General features: G+C 38.8%; 3 protein-coding genes across 4 annotated transcripts in view; 1 reads left to right on the forward strand and 2 right to left on the reverse strand.

The window, feature by feature from the left end:
* The window catches only part of LOC111451097 (SUMO-activating enzyme subunit 2-like), an 8,202-nt gene extending 3,808 nt beyond the window's left edge, over positions 1-4,394 (reverse strand). The window contains exons 1-6 of the mRNA XM_023091367.1: positions 4,034-4,394; positions 3,848-3,937; positions 2,308-2,391; positions 2,000-2,218; positions 1,318-1,419; positions 313-771 (exon numbers count right to left, since the gene is read on the reverse strand). Coding sequence (XP_022947135.1) covers positions 313-771; positions 1,318-1,419; positions 2,000-2,218; positions 2,308-2,391; positions 3,848-3,937; positions 4,034-4,066 — 987 coding nt within the window. The 5' untranslated portion in view covers positions 4,067-4,394. The remainder of the gene's footprint in view (positions 1-312; positions 772-1,317; positions 1,420-1,999; positions 2,219-2,307; positions 2,392-3,847; positions 3,938-4,033) is intronic.
* A 1,617-nt stretch (positions 4,395-6,011) lies between these two features.
* On the forward strand, positions 6,012-12,584 carry LOC111450997 (protein CHROMATIN REMODELING 35-like). Its single transcript, XM_023091211.1, has 8 exons — positions 6,012-6,317; positions 6,421-6,492; positions 6,727-6,884; positions 7,555-8,105; positions 9,066-9,248; positions 9,576-9,740; positions 10,491-12,232; positions 12,310-12,584. The coding sequence occupies exons 3-8, from the start codon at positions 6,878-6,880 to the stop codon at positions 12,311-12,313; spliced, it is 2,652 nt and encodes an 883-aa protein (XP_022946979.1). The 5' UTR covers positions 6,012-6,317; positions 6,421-6,492; positions 6,727-6,877; the 3' UTR covers positions 12,314-12,584.
* Positions 12,585-13,142: 558 nt separating this feature from the next.
* The window catches only part of LOC111451251 (BEL1-like homeodomain protein 7), a 4,154-nt gene continuing 862 nt past the window's right edge, over positions 13,143-16,434 (reverse strand). The window contains exons 2-6 of one of the 2 annotated variants that reach the window (XM_023091598.1): positions 16,227-16,305; positions 14,979-15,904; positions 14,471-14,850; positions 14,336-14,396; positions 13,143-14,073 (exon numbers count right to left, since the gene is read on the reverse strand). In XM_023091598.1, the coding sequence (XP_022947366.1) occupies positions 13,381-14,073; positions 14,336-14,396; positions 14,471-14,850; positions 14,979-15,851 (2,007 nt within the window). In that variant the 5' untranslated portion in view covers positions 15,852-15,904; positions 16,227-16,305 and the 3' untranslated portion in view covers positions 13,143-13,380. Of the gene's footprint in view, positions 14,074-14,335; positions 14,397-14,470; positions 14,851-14,978; positions 15,905-16,226; positions 16,429-16,434 lie in introns of those variants that run through there. The other variant, XM_023091597.1, reaches the window with a different exon arrangement.

The following is a 16,434-nucleotide window of genomic DNA, read 5'->3' on the forward strand; positions in this document are numbered from 1 at the left end:
CCCCCCCCCCCCCCCCGTTCGAGACTAGCGTCTTTGATAGCACATCACCTCATGTCCACTCCCCTTCGGGGCTCCTCCTCGCTGGCACATCGCCTCGTGTCTGGCTCTGATACCATTTGTAACGGCCCAGGCCCACCACTGGTAGATATTATCCTCTTTGGGCTTTCCCTCGAGATTTTTAAAACGCGTCTGCTAGGGAGAGGTATCCACACCCTTATAAAGGATGTTTCGTTCTCCTCCCCAACCGTCGTGGGATCTCACAAACAAGAAATCTAAAGATTTTAATCACAAAACAAGGAGTCAAAGCGAAACCTTTTTCCTTTTCGTGAAGAAAAGTACGATAGCTTCAATGAAGATTCTCGAATTTTCCACAAGACTCCATATCTCCTGAGGATTTTTCATCCCTATAGATGTCATAGCAGAAATTAAGGATTGTTCATCAGTGGCACAGATTTTGTCCATGTTTCCATTCTGATTAGTTGGTTCCTCAGGCAGGATATCCCTAATATAAATAGGCCTCGGTTTATTGCGATTTTTCCAAGTATCTTCGTTCGATAAAGCTACTTCAATATTGTACCCAAATACATGATCAAACACTCTTCTTCCATACTGCTCAATAGTTTCATCCTTTTTAAGTTCAAAAACATCTTCAGCGTGGTCAGACGAACTTGCTGGATCACTTGAACGCACGTTTAGATCGTTTTCTTGATTCTTATCTCCAAATAACTTTGCAAAAAGTAGATCCTTCGCCCAAACGATACAGTGAACGAACTGAAAAGTTCACGCAACCAAATTAGACTACATAACAAAAGCAGAAACTCATAGTATCGAACTTCATAGTTAAACAAATAGTAAAAGATAAGGACTAACTGCACGACCTGAGGAAAGAATATGCGATCGAACAACGAATCCGTCGCTCAATGAGCTGAGACTTAACAGTGAATCAAGTTATGATCATGCATTCCTTAAATATTCAACTACCCAATTATTGAGTGTAGTAAATGAGTTAATCCATGGCTGAATAAGCTAATGATATTATTAGGCTGTTTTAGTTGTATAATTGTATTAGCAGTAGTTCGTTACAGAGGCGGGATGTTATATATAAATACGTAACCTTAGTCGTCAGCCATTATTCTATTAGTTCTCTCTATTTCCGAGACGTTATTACCAAAAGTTCAAACACATGTACCACCTTCATCAGACATAACAATGATTTCACCACCGAGTAGTACAAGCAAGAAAATAAATGGTTAATGTACGGTCTCGGAGAAGACTACTTAAGAGAACAACATAGAGATCATAACCCCTTGTTAGTACCTTTGACGGAGTACTAGTAATCGTACAGACAGGATATGTTTTTGGGGCCGGTTTCGGCTGGCACTCGTAACACTCTGTTTTTCCCTTGACATGAACTGTGACCTGCGCCAACCAAGAACACATTCAAAATTAGCCAATAGAGATGAACGAGCAAAAAGATAGCTGGATATCCATACTTAAAATTAGCCAGTATTATTCAGGTCATAGACTAGGGAGTAGGGATGAGCGCAAACACGCCTTATGAGTACCCATACTTATGACTCTACTCAGCTTTTTTTAATATTTAACTATAACCATTGGTATTCGAGACACATATCCACCTCAACTAGTCTCACAATAAACGTCTTACAAGACGGTTCTTAATTCTTGACATAATCACCTAGTGCTCACTTTCCAATGATTGTACCAACTCATATTCGTTTCTTTAAACATTAATTATAATGAATTTGGATGAGCGTTCGTACTTTATATCGTTATAGTTCAAGGACTAGCAAGGCAGATCCACAAGAGATACACATTCCACTATTTTCAGTTTTCACCGCCTTAAACATTGCCGTGCCAGTGTTTCCAGGGGAAGACTTAAAGTAAAGCAAATGCATAAGGATCTGATACGCTTTACGGGCATCAATATTCACAATATAAAGTTTCTTGTAAAAAAAAAAAAATTGAAAAAACAGAACACCTGTCCGAGGAATCCAGTGGTCCCACTTTCGACTAACGGAATATCAGCTGCCAAGCATAGACGATTCACATGTCGCCTCGCATCTAAGTTGTCAAGTCCATTCAAAACAACACTAAATTGCTTAAAGAAATCTACATTAAACTCTTGATTCTTGACATTTGCATGATACGAGGTTATGCTAACATGAGGTCTAAATCTTAAGACAGCATCTCGAGCGACCTAACATAAAAAAAAATTGAACATATGTAAGACGTTCAGAAACAGAAACTGCATTGCCACCGTGAGACGAAAAATGAAAATTTCCTTACCTTAGCCTTTGATTGCCCTACGTGAGATTTTCGGAATAAAAATTGTCGATTTAAGTTGCTGACTTCTATGGTGTCCATGTCAATCTGAAAATGAGTATGAAGTAATGCACATGAGTGCATAGCAAAAAACAAAAACACACTCAAACACATAGTTGATCAACCACTGTAGGCCATATTCAATATTACTATTGGACCTCTCAAAGTGAGCTTAAACAATTTCAATGCACACTAGAAAACATTTAATATATATCAATCCTTTAAATTTAAAGAAAATTGCATAGACAATCATTAGAGGTACCAACAAAGCTTCACTTGCACGACATAAAATACCGAAATAACATTTATTAAGCATAGAAACCCGTCATTATTAGAATACAAATATCAAGTAGTCACATATAAACCTGAATGCATCAATCGTGAAGAGAAGAACATCTCGAGAATCTCCAATAATGAAGATTCCTTACTATCTATGAAAGGAGGAGAAAATCTGTGAGATCCCACATCGATTGGAGAGAGGAACGAAATATTCCTTATAAGGGTGTGGAAACCTCTCCCTAGCAGCGCGTTTAAAAACCTTGAGGGGAATCCCGAAATGGAAAGCCCAAAGAGGACAGTATCTGCTACGGTAGGCCTAGGTTCTTACAAATGGTATCAAAGCTAAGCACCAGGTGCTGTGCTAGCGAAGAAGCTAGGCCACCAAGGGGGTGGGATTGTGAGATCCCACATCGATTGGAGAGGGAAACGAAACATTCTTTACAAGGGTGTGGAAACCACTCCCTAAAAGACGCGTTTTAAAAACCTTGAGGTGAAGCCCGAAAGGGAAAGTCCAAAGAGAACAATATTTGCTAGCGGTGGGCTTCGGCTATTACAAATGGTATTAGAGCCAGGCACGAGGCGGTGTGCCCCCCAAGAGGGGTGGGATTGCGAGATCCCACATTGATTGGAGGGGAAACGAGACATTCCTTATAAGGGTATAAGGGTGTGAAAACCTCTCCCTAGCATACACGTTTTAAAACCTTGAGGAAAAGTCCAAAAGGGAAAATCCAATGAGGACAATATCGGCCAGTGATGAGTTCGGACGGTTACAAAATCAGTCACAACTTCATTTTCCAAGCGCAAAAGCTATCGACCATTGGATTAAAAAACTTAACAACGCGTTGAAGTGCCATAACAACGAAGTGGAAGAATTTCTTCTTTCCACCCCCCATATCTTTTGGAGGAGGGGGAAAATGAAATATTCTATACCAACCTGAAATTACTAATTTACAATACAGTAATGGTTGAGCATCCCTGCGGGGGACGAGCAAAACAAAGACAAGGATGGCGAAAACGAATAATAAAGTTCATTTCATCCATAAACATCACTCAGCCAAAAGAGACGTGCAATCACATTAACCCATTTAAGCCCTAACCCACCAAAGTTCTTCAAATTTCTCAGCAAAAACGAACCAAAATCATGAGCAAAACAAAACCCAAGAACAGTGATCCACAAACAATGAATTCCAACAACAAAAAAAGGATGAAGAAGAAACCAAATTACAATATGAATGTCCTGAAACCCCGAGAGAGCAAGAGTCTTCAAAAGCTCGCATCCGATTCCTCCCGCGCCAACCATGAGCACTTTGGCGCCCTACAAAAACAAAAACCCAGTTGAGAAATGGGAAGAAAACAGTGGAATTAAGCGGAAAAAAGGAGATTCAAAAGAGAAATGGTTGAAGGGTAAGACCTTAATGGTGGATAAGTGCTGCTGGGAAGCCATTGGAGGAGGGAATTGAGAGTCCAATGGAAAATTGGGTTAGAGAAGACGCAAAGAAGTGAGAAATAACATAAATTACAGAAGGGTTTTGAGGGGGTTGGGGAAGAATCGAAGGCGGAAGCAGTGGAAAACTGTAAAGAATCGCCCAAGTGGTGAGCCCAAATGGGGGGTTCTCGCAGAGAGGGGCGGCTGAAGGAAGCGCCAAATAGTAAATGGAAACGATATATAAAAAGAAGTCAGCATTGAACTCTCGATCTCTGAAGCTTTCGCTAATTTTTTTTTTTTTTTTTTTTTTTTTTTTCATCGATGGTGTTTGGATTTTGGATTCGAAGTTTGGTCGAGCTCAGCAAATTTCAACCGACTGCTTGTCGGTTTCTTCCTCTTTTTCATTATTTATTTTCTAAATTTAATTTGTAAACTTGTTTGGAAAAAATAAAATTATAATATATATATATATATATATAACTTTTTTTTTCTGTTAAATTACAAATTTGGTAAATGGGAAAGTTAAAAGATTTAATTTTCACCTACTTAAAAAGTTACTATTTATAATTTTACTTAGATTTTTTTTACCCAAGTAGGTTACTCACGAAATGTTCCCGTTTTTTAACGCACTTATATTCTACATGCAAGGAGTATTGGGCGTCATGGCCCAAACCAAGGTCAAAAGGCCTTTAGCTAGCTCACGCCCACCGGTAGTAGATATTGTCCTATTTCAGTTTCCTCTCAAGGTTTTAAAATGAGTCTGTTAAGGAGGTTTTCTATCCCTTGGGGATCTCAAGCACACTGTTAGTAGATATTGTTCTTTTCCAGCTTCCCTTCAAGGTTTTAAAATGAGTTCATCTTGGGGGTCTCAAGCCCACCGCTAGTAGATATTGTCTTCTCTCGGCTTCCCCTCAGAATTTTAAAATGAGTCCGTTAGGGAGAGGTTCCACCCCCTTTGGGGCAAGCGTCCTCGTTGGCACACTGTCCGATATTTGGCTCTGATACCATTTGTAACAGTTAAGTCCAACGCTAGCATATATTATCCCCTTTGTGCTTTCCCTCTCAAGCTTCTCCTTAATGTTTTAAAATGTGTTTACCAGAGAGATTTTCATTATCTTATAAGAAATATTTTGTTCCCCTATTCAACTTATGTCTCTTTAGAAATTCGTCGAGTAAGAAGGTTAATATTTCACGTAAATATCAAACAAAAATTTACAATATGAAATTTATTTATTCTTATATAGGGTAAGTAAGATGAATAATTCCCTAAAGTTAGGACTCGAACAATATGGTCTCACCATTTCACTAGCCCTAAAAACATCTGTTAAATTACAAATAAATTATTTATTAGAGAATTAATGATACTTAAGGTATAAGATATAATTACACGGGTAAAATAAGCTTGACTCATTTGTAATTACAAACCGCTCGTAAATGATTGACCTGTCTAATTATATTTTATGAACCAAACTTGTTCTATAGTGAATAAGAATACAACTTTTGACTGTAACGCTAAAAGAGACGGGTTGAATTGAAAATAAAATTTGAATTGTTATATTTATATATATTAAATATAAATGAGAAAAAAATAATAATTTGAAATATTAAAAAAAAAAATTTAGATGAGATTTGAGTGGAATATATATTTAAATATTTTATGATATCCAAATATAATAAAATATATATTATTATACATTAGATATTAAAATATATAATATCATATTTAAAATAAATTATAAATGATATATTATATTAAGAAAACATTTATACCCAAGGTTGAAAATTCAAAATTTAAAATTATTTAACCAAAGAAAAAAAATTAAATGTTAATCTCTGCTGGCGTGTCGTCTGAGTCAGAAAGCTGACGTAATAAGGACTGACTCGGCAAGCCACGTGTACTTGATCCGTCGCAGTCTTCTTGAATTTTGATTGGTTCACAATATCGCATTCTCCCTCGTCACCGCGGAAACGCCGACGTTTTGCTACAGTCGGAAACGCCCTCAGTCCGAGCAGCAGAGCGGAGCAGGCCCTTCGTTCTCCCATTTCCTTCATCTCACGCATGCTTTGATTCTCTCTCTCTCTCTCTCTCTCTCTCTCTGTCTCCATTGTCAAGTTCAACGAGAAAGCTCCTCATTGAGTTGAATCAAAATGTGAGTTGATTCCCTTTCGATCGGACCCTAAACCGTTGAAATCGGGGTTTTCTAACTCTGTTCTCAGTTTCTTCTTCTGCTCGGATTGATCAAAATTGTTAGCCTCCGTTTTCCTCTCGGTCAGTTGTTGTTGTATGCACTTACTCGGCGGATTCTGTCCGGTTGTTTTATATTTCTTTCTGTAATGTAATCTTTGCTTCTGTGTGTTTGTGGAATGCTCAGTGTTTGCTATACTTGAACGTACCATGGATGCGACCATCGACTTCTTCCATAATATCTCCGCCACTCCAAATGGTACCCTTTCCTCTTCCACAAATGGGGGTTTCTTTTTTTGGTTTCCCTTGTGGGTTGTGTTTATCCGGAATGTTCTTCACGATGCTGATTCTTTTAGTGTTCTGGTTATTTCTAATCACCTGGTTATGTCTAGCGCAATGTTGCATGTTCTTTATGTCGATTTTTATTGCAGGGGTTGTGCTTTATGTCGATTTTTATTGCAGGGGTTGTGCTTTATGTCGATTTTTATTGCAGGGGTTGTGCTGTTCTTGTGTGAATATGACTTGTTTGGCAATGGTATCGGTGGAAATTTTTTGTTGATGAACCCAGGACGTTAGAGAAGGGATATATGTGTGTGAAGTGTGAAGAATTGTTGAGTATTATCTGATACTGTTGCTGTATCAGAATGTACGGTAAGGTTCTTCGAACAAACAAAATAATTGGGCATACTTTGTTGGTTTCAAGAGATTGAAGCACCTTTGTTTTGTAATTTATTTCATTCTTGGTTTTACAATCATGTGGAAGATTATGTTAGGCATTTGTTGTTTAAATTAGAATGATCTGTGGAAAAATAGTCTTTGTTTTGTTGATTTAATGTGCTTTGTAATGAATACCGGATATATTGTTTAGGAACTTTTGCTTTATATACTCCACACTTCATGTAAGGACCCAGACCCATTGCTAATAGATATTATCCTCTTTGGGTTTTCTCTTTCGGGCTTCCCTCAAGGCTTTAAAACGCGCCTGCTAGGGGAAGGTTTCCACACCCTTATAAATAGTGGTTTGTTCTCCTCCCCAACCAACGTGGGACATCACACTTTAAGTTATAGCTTTATTTGATACTGATCTTATTTTCTTTCATTATAGCCTTTTTCGTCTAATATTTTCCTTTTCCTTTTCCTTTCTCCTGGTGCAATATTGTTGAATTTAGTTTTCTATTGTTTCCTAATGAAGAACACTTGAATTCAGTTTTTCTTTGCTAAGCCTGAATATCTGACCATGGAAGGATGTTTGTTCCTATTCTGTTAAGTTCGTTGAATTGCTACTGTTAGCTACTGATAATGTGCGATCCGCTGTGGTCAGGACTGTTTTACGAGAGACGTAAGAGACTAAAATTATCTACTGATGGAAAAGATTTCCCTGGCGCTGCCACCATTTCTGCCCAAAAAGATGACGTACCGAGACAAAACAAAATGAAGAACTCGGCGAAAGTAATTGATTACTCTGATCCGTTCGCCATTAATAATTTGATCGATAGCTTGGATTGTGGTCAGTTTGGAAGTGTCACTAAAGAGATTGAAGTCCTTGTTTCGTGTAAGATGCAAATTTTAAGTCCTTACATTGCCAAGTATCCTACGCTGTCGAGTATGTTATTTGGTCTGGGGAGAAGTAAAGAGTGTACAGAGGCAATGGATCATCAAGCTTCCCAATTGGTTCATAATAATCTCATTGATTTGGAGGATGATTCTGCCATTGACGTTCGTGACAACGATGTTGAGAAATCACGATTGCCTATTGTAATAATTGATTCCGATGAGGAAGAAAGCTATGTTCCGAGGCGTATACATCCTTTTCAAGAGGTTGTTCTGCCTAGACCACCTGGACAAAGTCTCTTCAAGGACAAAGTGGTAGTGGTAAGCTTTCTAGACATCTATGTAACTGTAAATTTAAACATATATATGAAATTGAATATTGTGACACATCCACTGTTAAAAATAAATAGCCAACATGTAACGACCCAAGCCCACCGCTAGTAGATATTGTCTTATTCGGACTTCCTCTCAAGGTTTTTAAAACGTGTCTGCTAGGGAGAGGTTTCCACACCCTTATAAAGAATGCATCATCCTCCTCCCCATTCGACGTGGGATCTCACACAACATCTATGTAGTAGCTTCAATTTTTTTCTTTTTTAATAGAACAAGAATATTTAATTTGAAAAAAAATTGATACAACCAAATTGTTAAGAGGACTATACATTCTTAAGAACTTATGAAATGACAGGCAATTACGAGAATGAACTCCATCTACAATGCAGATTAGCAAAAGATGAAATCAGTTGCCTATTTCTCTACTCCAAAAAGTTTGGAGAATAGGCATTGAGGACATCATACCTAATCCCATATTGTTGTTGTTTGTTTGTGTTTTCCTTTTTCTCTCTTTCTTTTGGCAGAGCATGAAACAATTCCTAATCCATATTGCTGAAATTCTTCCAGAAGAAAATGCCAATTTTGTGTGGATCAGAAGTGAAAGAGGCAATTGAGAGCACTTCAATCTGAATAAGTAAATTTTTTTATGAAATAAAATCTTAAAGGATGAATACCAATCCGAACATCTTCCACAAGAAATTTCACCTCATAACCAATGAAAAATTTAGTTAATTCAGGCTTTTGGTACGTGTTCTAGAACTAATTCTGAATGTGGAATGAAAGCTGATAGCATGATGGAAATTTCTACAACATTTTATAATCTCAATATTGTTCATTGATTACTCCTATTGATCAGTGTCTAAAAGTAGTGCCTTATGAAATTATATTATTGAAGTTTAGAGTTGAAGATAATTTATGTATGTTCTAAGGATGGATTTCTCTTGTTAGGGACGCCGGGCTTCAAATGGGGAGGAAGCAACTCCTATTGGTGAAAGTGAAACTATAAGTAAGAAAGACAGAGGTGTTTACGTCGGTGTAGAAGAGGATGAGGTCAGCGAACAGGCTAACAGTGAAGAAGATGGTCTTGAAGATATTTGGAACGATATGAAAATGGCATTGGAATGTTCCAAGGTATGTTGTTATATATATAGGTCACTGTGCCAGCAGTTTCCTTCAGTTCTGGTTTTTAATCTGCAATGTATCAATTCCTAATTATATACCCTTAGTTTCTAAGACAACGAGTGCAGCTTATTTGAGTTAATGTGCTAGTCTGTATATTGAATATTGCTGTAGCATATCAAATATTAGTGTAAAGTTTTTTACTTGTATAAAGAAAAATCCTAGTTTTGTGCATGGTGGGTTAAAGTAGAATTTTACTCCTTTATTGTCATTGTCCTTTTTAACAACTTAACTTGTCTTTGTGAAACTTATAATTCTTGCAATTCTAACTTCTTCTAGGACTTGGATGTCGCTGTAGATTCATCATCTGATCAGCAAACTACAGATGATACTACGGACTGTGATCATTCTTTTCTCTTGAAGGAGGATCTTGGTTATGTTTGTCGCATTTGTGGAGTTATTGACAGAGGAATTGAGACCATTTTTGAGTTTCAGTACAACAAGGTTTGTGTCTCTGTTGCCGATTTATGTAGCTTTTTGCATATTAGTGTGCTTACATGTAAAGTTAAACAGTTGAGTGGTTTTGGCTCGCTCCTCTGTTGAGGGTGATGTTCTTATTAAAATTAGCAGGTTTGCAACATGGCATCTCAATTGTGTGAAAACCAAGTTTCCTTGCCTTTGTTATATGAACTTATACGTGGCAAAGTGGGGCAGAATGATTTAAATTGTGGTCTATAAGCCCGTGGGTAGCAGTCTTTGTTGTGGCCCTCTGAATGTAGCATTGGTATATGTTGATTTTGAGTCTCAAATGTAACATCTGAGGATGCGATACATACATACTTGAATGAAGCTTTTATCGAGTTCATACTCGGATAATAAGTGCGAACAATTCGTGCGTTGGAAAAAGAAGTCACAACTACATTTTCCACACTACGAACAAAAGCTAGACCCGGTTTTTCTTCGTTTTTTTTTGGCTGTAATATTAAATTTTAAACTTGTCTGATTCCTTAAGCTTATTTGAATCGAATAGTAGATTGTTTTGTTAGTTTTTCACTAATTATAGGATCCTTATTAAATGTCACTGTCATGTCAAGTGATAGTAGGTTGTTTGTGAATTTGGATCAACATTACTAGCTATGTCACGTCGAGTGATATAATTTTGAAAAATCCTGAATAGTTTCTGATCTACATTTGTTATCAGCTCTATCATCTTCTGTGAACTTAATCTTGCAATGATTCATATTTCTTTTCCAGGGTAAGAAGAGCACAAGAACATACATGTCTGAATCTCGTAACAAAGATTCAGGTGACGTTGAAGTTAAAATTTCAGAAGATGATTTGACTGTAACTGAAATTTCTGCACACCCTAGGCATATGAAGCAAATGAAGCCTCATCAAATGGAAGGTTTCAATTTCCTTATAAGCAACTTGGTAACTGACAATCCTGGAGGCTGCATTTTGGCGCACGCTCCTGGATCTGGAAAAACCTTTATGATAATCAGTTTTATGCAAAGTTTTTTAGCTAAGTATCCACAGGCTAGACCATTGGTTGTGCTTCCCAAAGGAATCTTGGCTACATGGAAAAAAGAGTTTCAGATTTGGCAAGTGGAAGATATTCCACTCTATGATTTCTATTCTGTTAAAGCTGATAATAGGGCTCAACAGCTGACAGTACTGAATCAGTGGGTCGAGCACAAGAGTATTCTGTTCTTAGGATACAAACAATTTTCCACAATCGTCTGTGAGGTTGAAACCAGTTCATCATCAACTGCTTGTCAAAATATATTGCTCAAGGTTCCTACCATTCTTATTCTAGATGAGGGGCATACTCCAAGAAATGAGAACACTGATATTTTGCAAGCTCTTGCCAAAGTCAGAACTCCACGAAAAGTGGTTCTTTCAGGAACCCTTTATCAGAACCATGTTAAAGAGGTATTCAATATAGTGAATCTTGTTCGACCGAAGTTCATGAGATCCGAAACTTCTCGACCTATCATCAAGCGCATCATGTCAAGAGTGGATATACCTGGTGTGAGGAAGCAGTTCAAAGCTGGTGTTGATTCTGCTTTTTATGATTTGGTGGAACATACACTTCAAAAGGATAAAGATTTCAGGAGGAAAGTGAGTGTCATCCATGATTTACGTGAAATGACCAGCAAGATTTTGCATTACTATAAAGGGGATTTTCTCGATGAGCTCCCTGGATTGGTCGACTTTACCGTGGTGTTGAATCTCACTTCTAAACAGAAGCACGAAGGAGAAAAGGTTAAAAAGTTCAATAGGAAGTTCAAAATAAGCTCTGCCGGCAGTGCTGTTTATTTACACCCAAAGTTGAATGTTTTCTCTGTGAATGCTGTTGTAACGGATGACAAAATAGATGAGGTCATTGATAAGCTGGACGTTAAAGATGGAGTGAAGGCAAAATTCTTTCTTAATATGCTGAATTTGTGTGCCACTACCGGGGAGAAGCTGCTGGTTTTCAGCCAATACCTGCTCCCTTTGAAATTCATGGAGAGATTGGTTGTGCAGAAGAAAGGTTGGAGTCCAGGAAAAGAAACCTTCATGATATCTGGTGAAACAACTTCCGAGCATCGGGAATTGTCGATGGAACGCTTCAACAACTCGCCCGATGCTCGAGTCTTCTTTGGTTCCATTAAGGCCTGTGGGGAAGGCATATCTCTAGTAGGGGCATCACGTATCATTATTTTGGATGTTCATCTGAATCCATCAGTGACCCGCCAAGCAATTGGTCGTGCTTTCCGTCCTGGCCAAACTAAGAAAGTCTTTGCTTATAGATTGGTGGCTGCTGACTCTCCTGAAGAGGGGGATCATAGCGCTTGCTTCAAGAAGGAACTGATTGCTAAGATGTGGTTCGAGTGGAACGAGTATTGTGGCTATCATGACTTTGAAGTGACGACTGTTGACGTGAAAGATTGTGGCGATAATTTTCTAGAAACCCCACTTCTAAATCAAGATGTCAGAGTTCTGTACAGAAGGTCCGTACGCTATATCTTCTCAGTTGAGCTACTTTACTTCTAGAATCTCCTGACATTGTGTTCTTTACTATTTTCAGGTAGACCCTGCATAATAATTGTCTGATCAAAGCCCTTCATCAGACCATTTTGATCCTTTTTCTTGTTTTTGTAAAGAGCATGGGCAGATAGCCATGGTGGTGTTAGTTGGCTTTCTTTATTGACTTGTATAGCATGACCACCGCTGTGCCTGAATATTGTTCACGGCAAACGGAGTTTGGAACCTCAACCAACTCCTCCTATAGATCCCACTAGTCTAGGTTTTTTGGTAACAAAATCTTGGTACTGTTAATTCCAGTTACGGCTTGCCTTTTATGCTACCTATCTTTATAAGTTTGAAAGCACTTATGAATCATGGAGCTACAGGTTACACTTGGGGAGCTAAGAATGAAAGCACTTATGAACTGAATGCGGGACTTCCAATTTGAAGGACTCAAAGGTAAAGCTCTATCTATACCCATTATAATCTGTAGAATATTAGCCTTAGTTGTCTACTTATGTTGATTACTTCCTTAGTTATTCGAGTAATGGATGCATGTTACAACTGAAAAACCGGATTGAACCTTCTGAATCGAGTCGGTTTGAAGCATACACATCTGAGTCAGTTTACCGTGTTTTTATCGATTGAGGTATGCTCAAAGTGACTAATTGTTACTTTCTTGATTTCAGAAACCACTGATACACTTGTAAAAACACGAAAATTACAATAAAATAGACAAAAAGTATAAAAATCAAAACGAATAAAGCATGGAGATTTAAAAAGATATATAATAGAAGGTTTAAATTCAAAATCACTTGACATTTATTCAAATGACGATATTTCCTGTGGAAACCAAAGTTTGGCAGTGACTGAATCATATGCAGACAGACAAAATATGGCTAACCTTCCAATCAACTACACATGATATATATAACAAATATGTTTTTTGCTGCTTTCCATATATCATATATGGAGGACACAAATCATTCTTTTTTTATCTGCAAGCAAGGAAATGCTACAAGGAACAGCCTATGTTCTAATGCAGAAAAATCTATGTTCCTTTGCTCCTTCAGTGGTACATATATATCATCTAGTATATGATGCAGACCAGCAATCTTGTACAGTTGCACTTTTACACAACAAAATCATGGTAAAGATGAGAAGGGCCGAACCTCGGTTGCGGATTACCAGCGTTTACGCATTCAAAATGGCCTGTGTCCCCGAGAGAAGACGCTGCAGCATTGTACATTTCGTCTCCTCTCATGGCTGCAAAACCATGATGTGTCCCAGTGGGCATAGGTATGCCACCACCCTCACAATGCTGTAAGCCCAGTGTAAGCGATACCCCACTAACCGCCCCGAACCTTCCCAGTTCAGACATGTGATAGGCAGCAGCGGCAGCCATAAACCTGTCACTTCCTGCCTGAGACTGGACAATTGCATCAGGAAAGAAATTAGAGTTATTTACATTAGGCCTTAGCTCCTCCCTCGACTTTACCAGCTCGTTTTGAGCTTCGATGTGAGCACCATTTTGGAAACTAGCTAGTCTGGTGGAACCTGAATTTCCAAGATTAGAGGCCTGATCGGATTTTAAGTCGATAATGTCTCCAGCGCTACATCTTTCGGTGGCTGTTGAACTTGTACTTTGTTGCAGATCCTCCTCCTTATTATCCTCAAAGGTCCTGTTATCTCCTTTTGTTCCCTTGCCAACATTTTCAGATGAAGATATAGAGTCCATTTCTGCACTGCCTGCCTCTTCCTTGTACATTTCCTCTACCATAGGTTTCCAAAGACGCACGCGTGCATTGATAAACCAATTAGAGACCTGCACAAGCCCATCGACAACATCAAATTTAATATCGATACACATGTCAGTACAACAAAACTCGAGGTAAATATAGACATGGTGGAGAAATAAAATGGAGCTAAATCGGCAGCCTCCACGACATGTACCTACTTCCAGCAGACACATCTTTTCAGACATACAAGGTTTGGTCTTTTCCAACATATCAAACAAATTGATTCAAAATATTATCCAAAATCTTTCTAGTGCCATGTTTCTACTTCCCCAGTTATGGAGTTTTTACCTGACTTCTAGTCAATCCTGTTTGCCTTGCCAACATGATCTTATCAGAGTCCTTTGGATACCTGGAAATGTAGTACTAGGTTTAATTTCGGTTCGACAGAGAACATAAAACGAAATACTAATGTTCGAGACTTACGGATGAAGGAAATGCTCGAACAGCCAAGCACGAAGAATCGAAACAGAGTTCTCAGGCAACCCTCTTTGAGGCCTCCATGCATGCTGCTGTATCATACCAAGCTGCTGAAGAGCCCTTTGTTGCCTTAACTGCTGGTCGACGTACCGGAGACGGGTGATTCCAACTCCTTTGTCATTTCCAGAATTCTCATGCTCTCCCAGGCTTTTACGGGTAGCTCGAACTTGACCAGCTATTGCATCCCGCAAGCACCGAAAATGACGAGATATAGTCTGGAGTGCAAGTGCAGTATATGGCTTAGACGCCCCACATCCTGCTATAACATCAAATGATGATACCACAATCTGCATTTGATGGTAATACTGATTGTACCTTCTATCAACCTACAAAACAAGATCACCAGTTCACCTTGAGCTCGTACTTCGGAATAAGTCGGTGCCACAAACCATTTCAACCGAAAACCGAATCGAATGTGTTCATCTAATCTAGAGAATATAAGAGAGTATATTACCTCATCCAACATGTATAAAAGCTTTGTCAACTTGTTCTGCAAATCTTGCTTTTCAGCATGAGAGAGCTCACAAGTTGAATTGCTTCCAGTTTCTTGAGGGTTCGAAGACGCTCCGCTTGCAGTGAGCATCGAACCGTCGTTTTTGGTTCCTGCATCACCATTCTTTCCACTTCTAGTTTCATGCTCATGTGAGCTCTGGTTTCTCTCATTATTAGGTCGCTTCAAAGCTTTCCTGACATTAACAGCTTCATCAAGGAGTTGTTGTGCTGCCTTAAGGTACTTCGAGTTCGGCATCGTTCTCGCAATCGTAGACATACTGTATTGAGATAATTCCCCCTTTGCCAACTGCTCGTCTCTAGAACTGCCATTTCTGCAGCCATCGTCGCCTGAACTGGTCGGATTCGGACTCAAGAACGAAGCTAAACCCATATCCGAATTCCTATAAGGAATTGAAGGCATTTGAATTCCAGATGGAATTTGTGTACTAAGAGTAAGGGATAACCCCTGACCCTGCAAATTCTGCCCACCATGAAGAACATTGGTCGGGCCACGCATCGAGCTCGCACCAACCATTTCACTCCTTCCCTCTCCTCTCCATGTATCGAAATCATGCTCAGCAATCTCCGAACCACCGAGGTTCGACAAAAACTCCTGCTGTTGTTGGCTCGTTCCCGCTGCTCCAACCGACGTTATCTGACCACAACCATTGTCTCCCGGTGAAGGACATGAATCCATGTACATCCCAGAATTATGCATCATCATATTCCGGGGAAGAATCGACGAGTCTTCATATGAACCGATCAAAGCTCCTCTCGAGTAGAGGATAGGAGTAGCCTCCCTTCCATTACTCGAACTAGAATAGTAAGTAGCCATAGATTTCTCCTCTCAATTCAGAACTTCGTAGTGAAACCAAGTAGTGTAGTCACCTAACACAATTTTCAGCCATCAATGAATCAAACCTCACTTGAATACCAACAAACAACAAAAAACAAAACTCAACCAATCGAAAATTTCTAGGGTTCTTAATTCCACAGTTCTTCACAAAAAATTTCCCGAATCCCACAAGAACAATCACAAGAAAAAAACGAAAACAAACATAGAAACAACATAGAGCTACTCATAACCTGCATGCAGAACTGATTACTGAACCAGAGTCTAGTTAGCATATTGAGAGAGACTAAGAATAGAATATTTTAAGTTCATAGATGAATAAAGAAAGAAAAGTATAGATTAAGATAATATAAATACCCAGAAATCCGCGACGGTTGCCGCCGTGGAAGGGAACAAAAAAGCTCGAAAACGGCACCCGATCGGCGGAGCATAAAATCTGAATCCCAAGTAAATCCCAAACACCAACAAAACACCAAATCTTACTTTTCATGGAAAAATTCCAAACACCAGAAAGAAGAACACAAGAACATCAATGGATCTTAAAGAAAGAACAGGGGGGGGGGGG

The sequence above is a fragment of the Cucurbita moschata genome, unplaced genomic scaffold, assembly GCF_002738365.1.
Source record: "Cucurbita moschata cultivar Rifu unplaced genomic scaffold, Cmos_1.0 Cmo_Scf00013, whole genome shotgun sequence".
NCBI lineage: Eukaryota > Viridiplantae > Streptophyta > Magnoliopsida > Cucurbitales > Cucurbitaceae > Cucurbita > Cucurbita moschata.

Bases quoted from the DNA above. Each gene is read 5' to 3' on its own strand.
- LOC111450997 (XM_023091211.1), top strand. The intron at 8,106-9,065 runs GTAAGCTTTCTA...TTCTCTTGTTAG, and splicing joins TCAAGGACAAAGTGGTAGTG to GGACGCCGGGCTTCAAATGG. The intron at 9,249-9,575 runs GTATGTTGTTAT...AACTTCTTCTAG, and splicing joins TGGCATTGGAATGTTCCAAG to GACTTGGATGTCGCTGTAGA.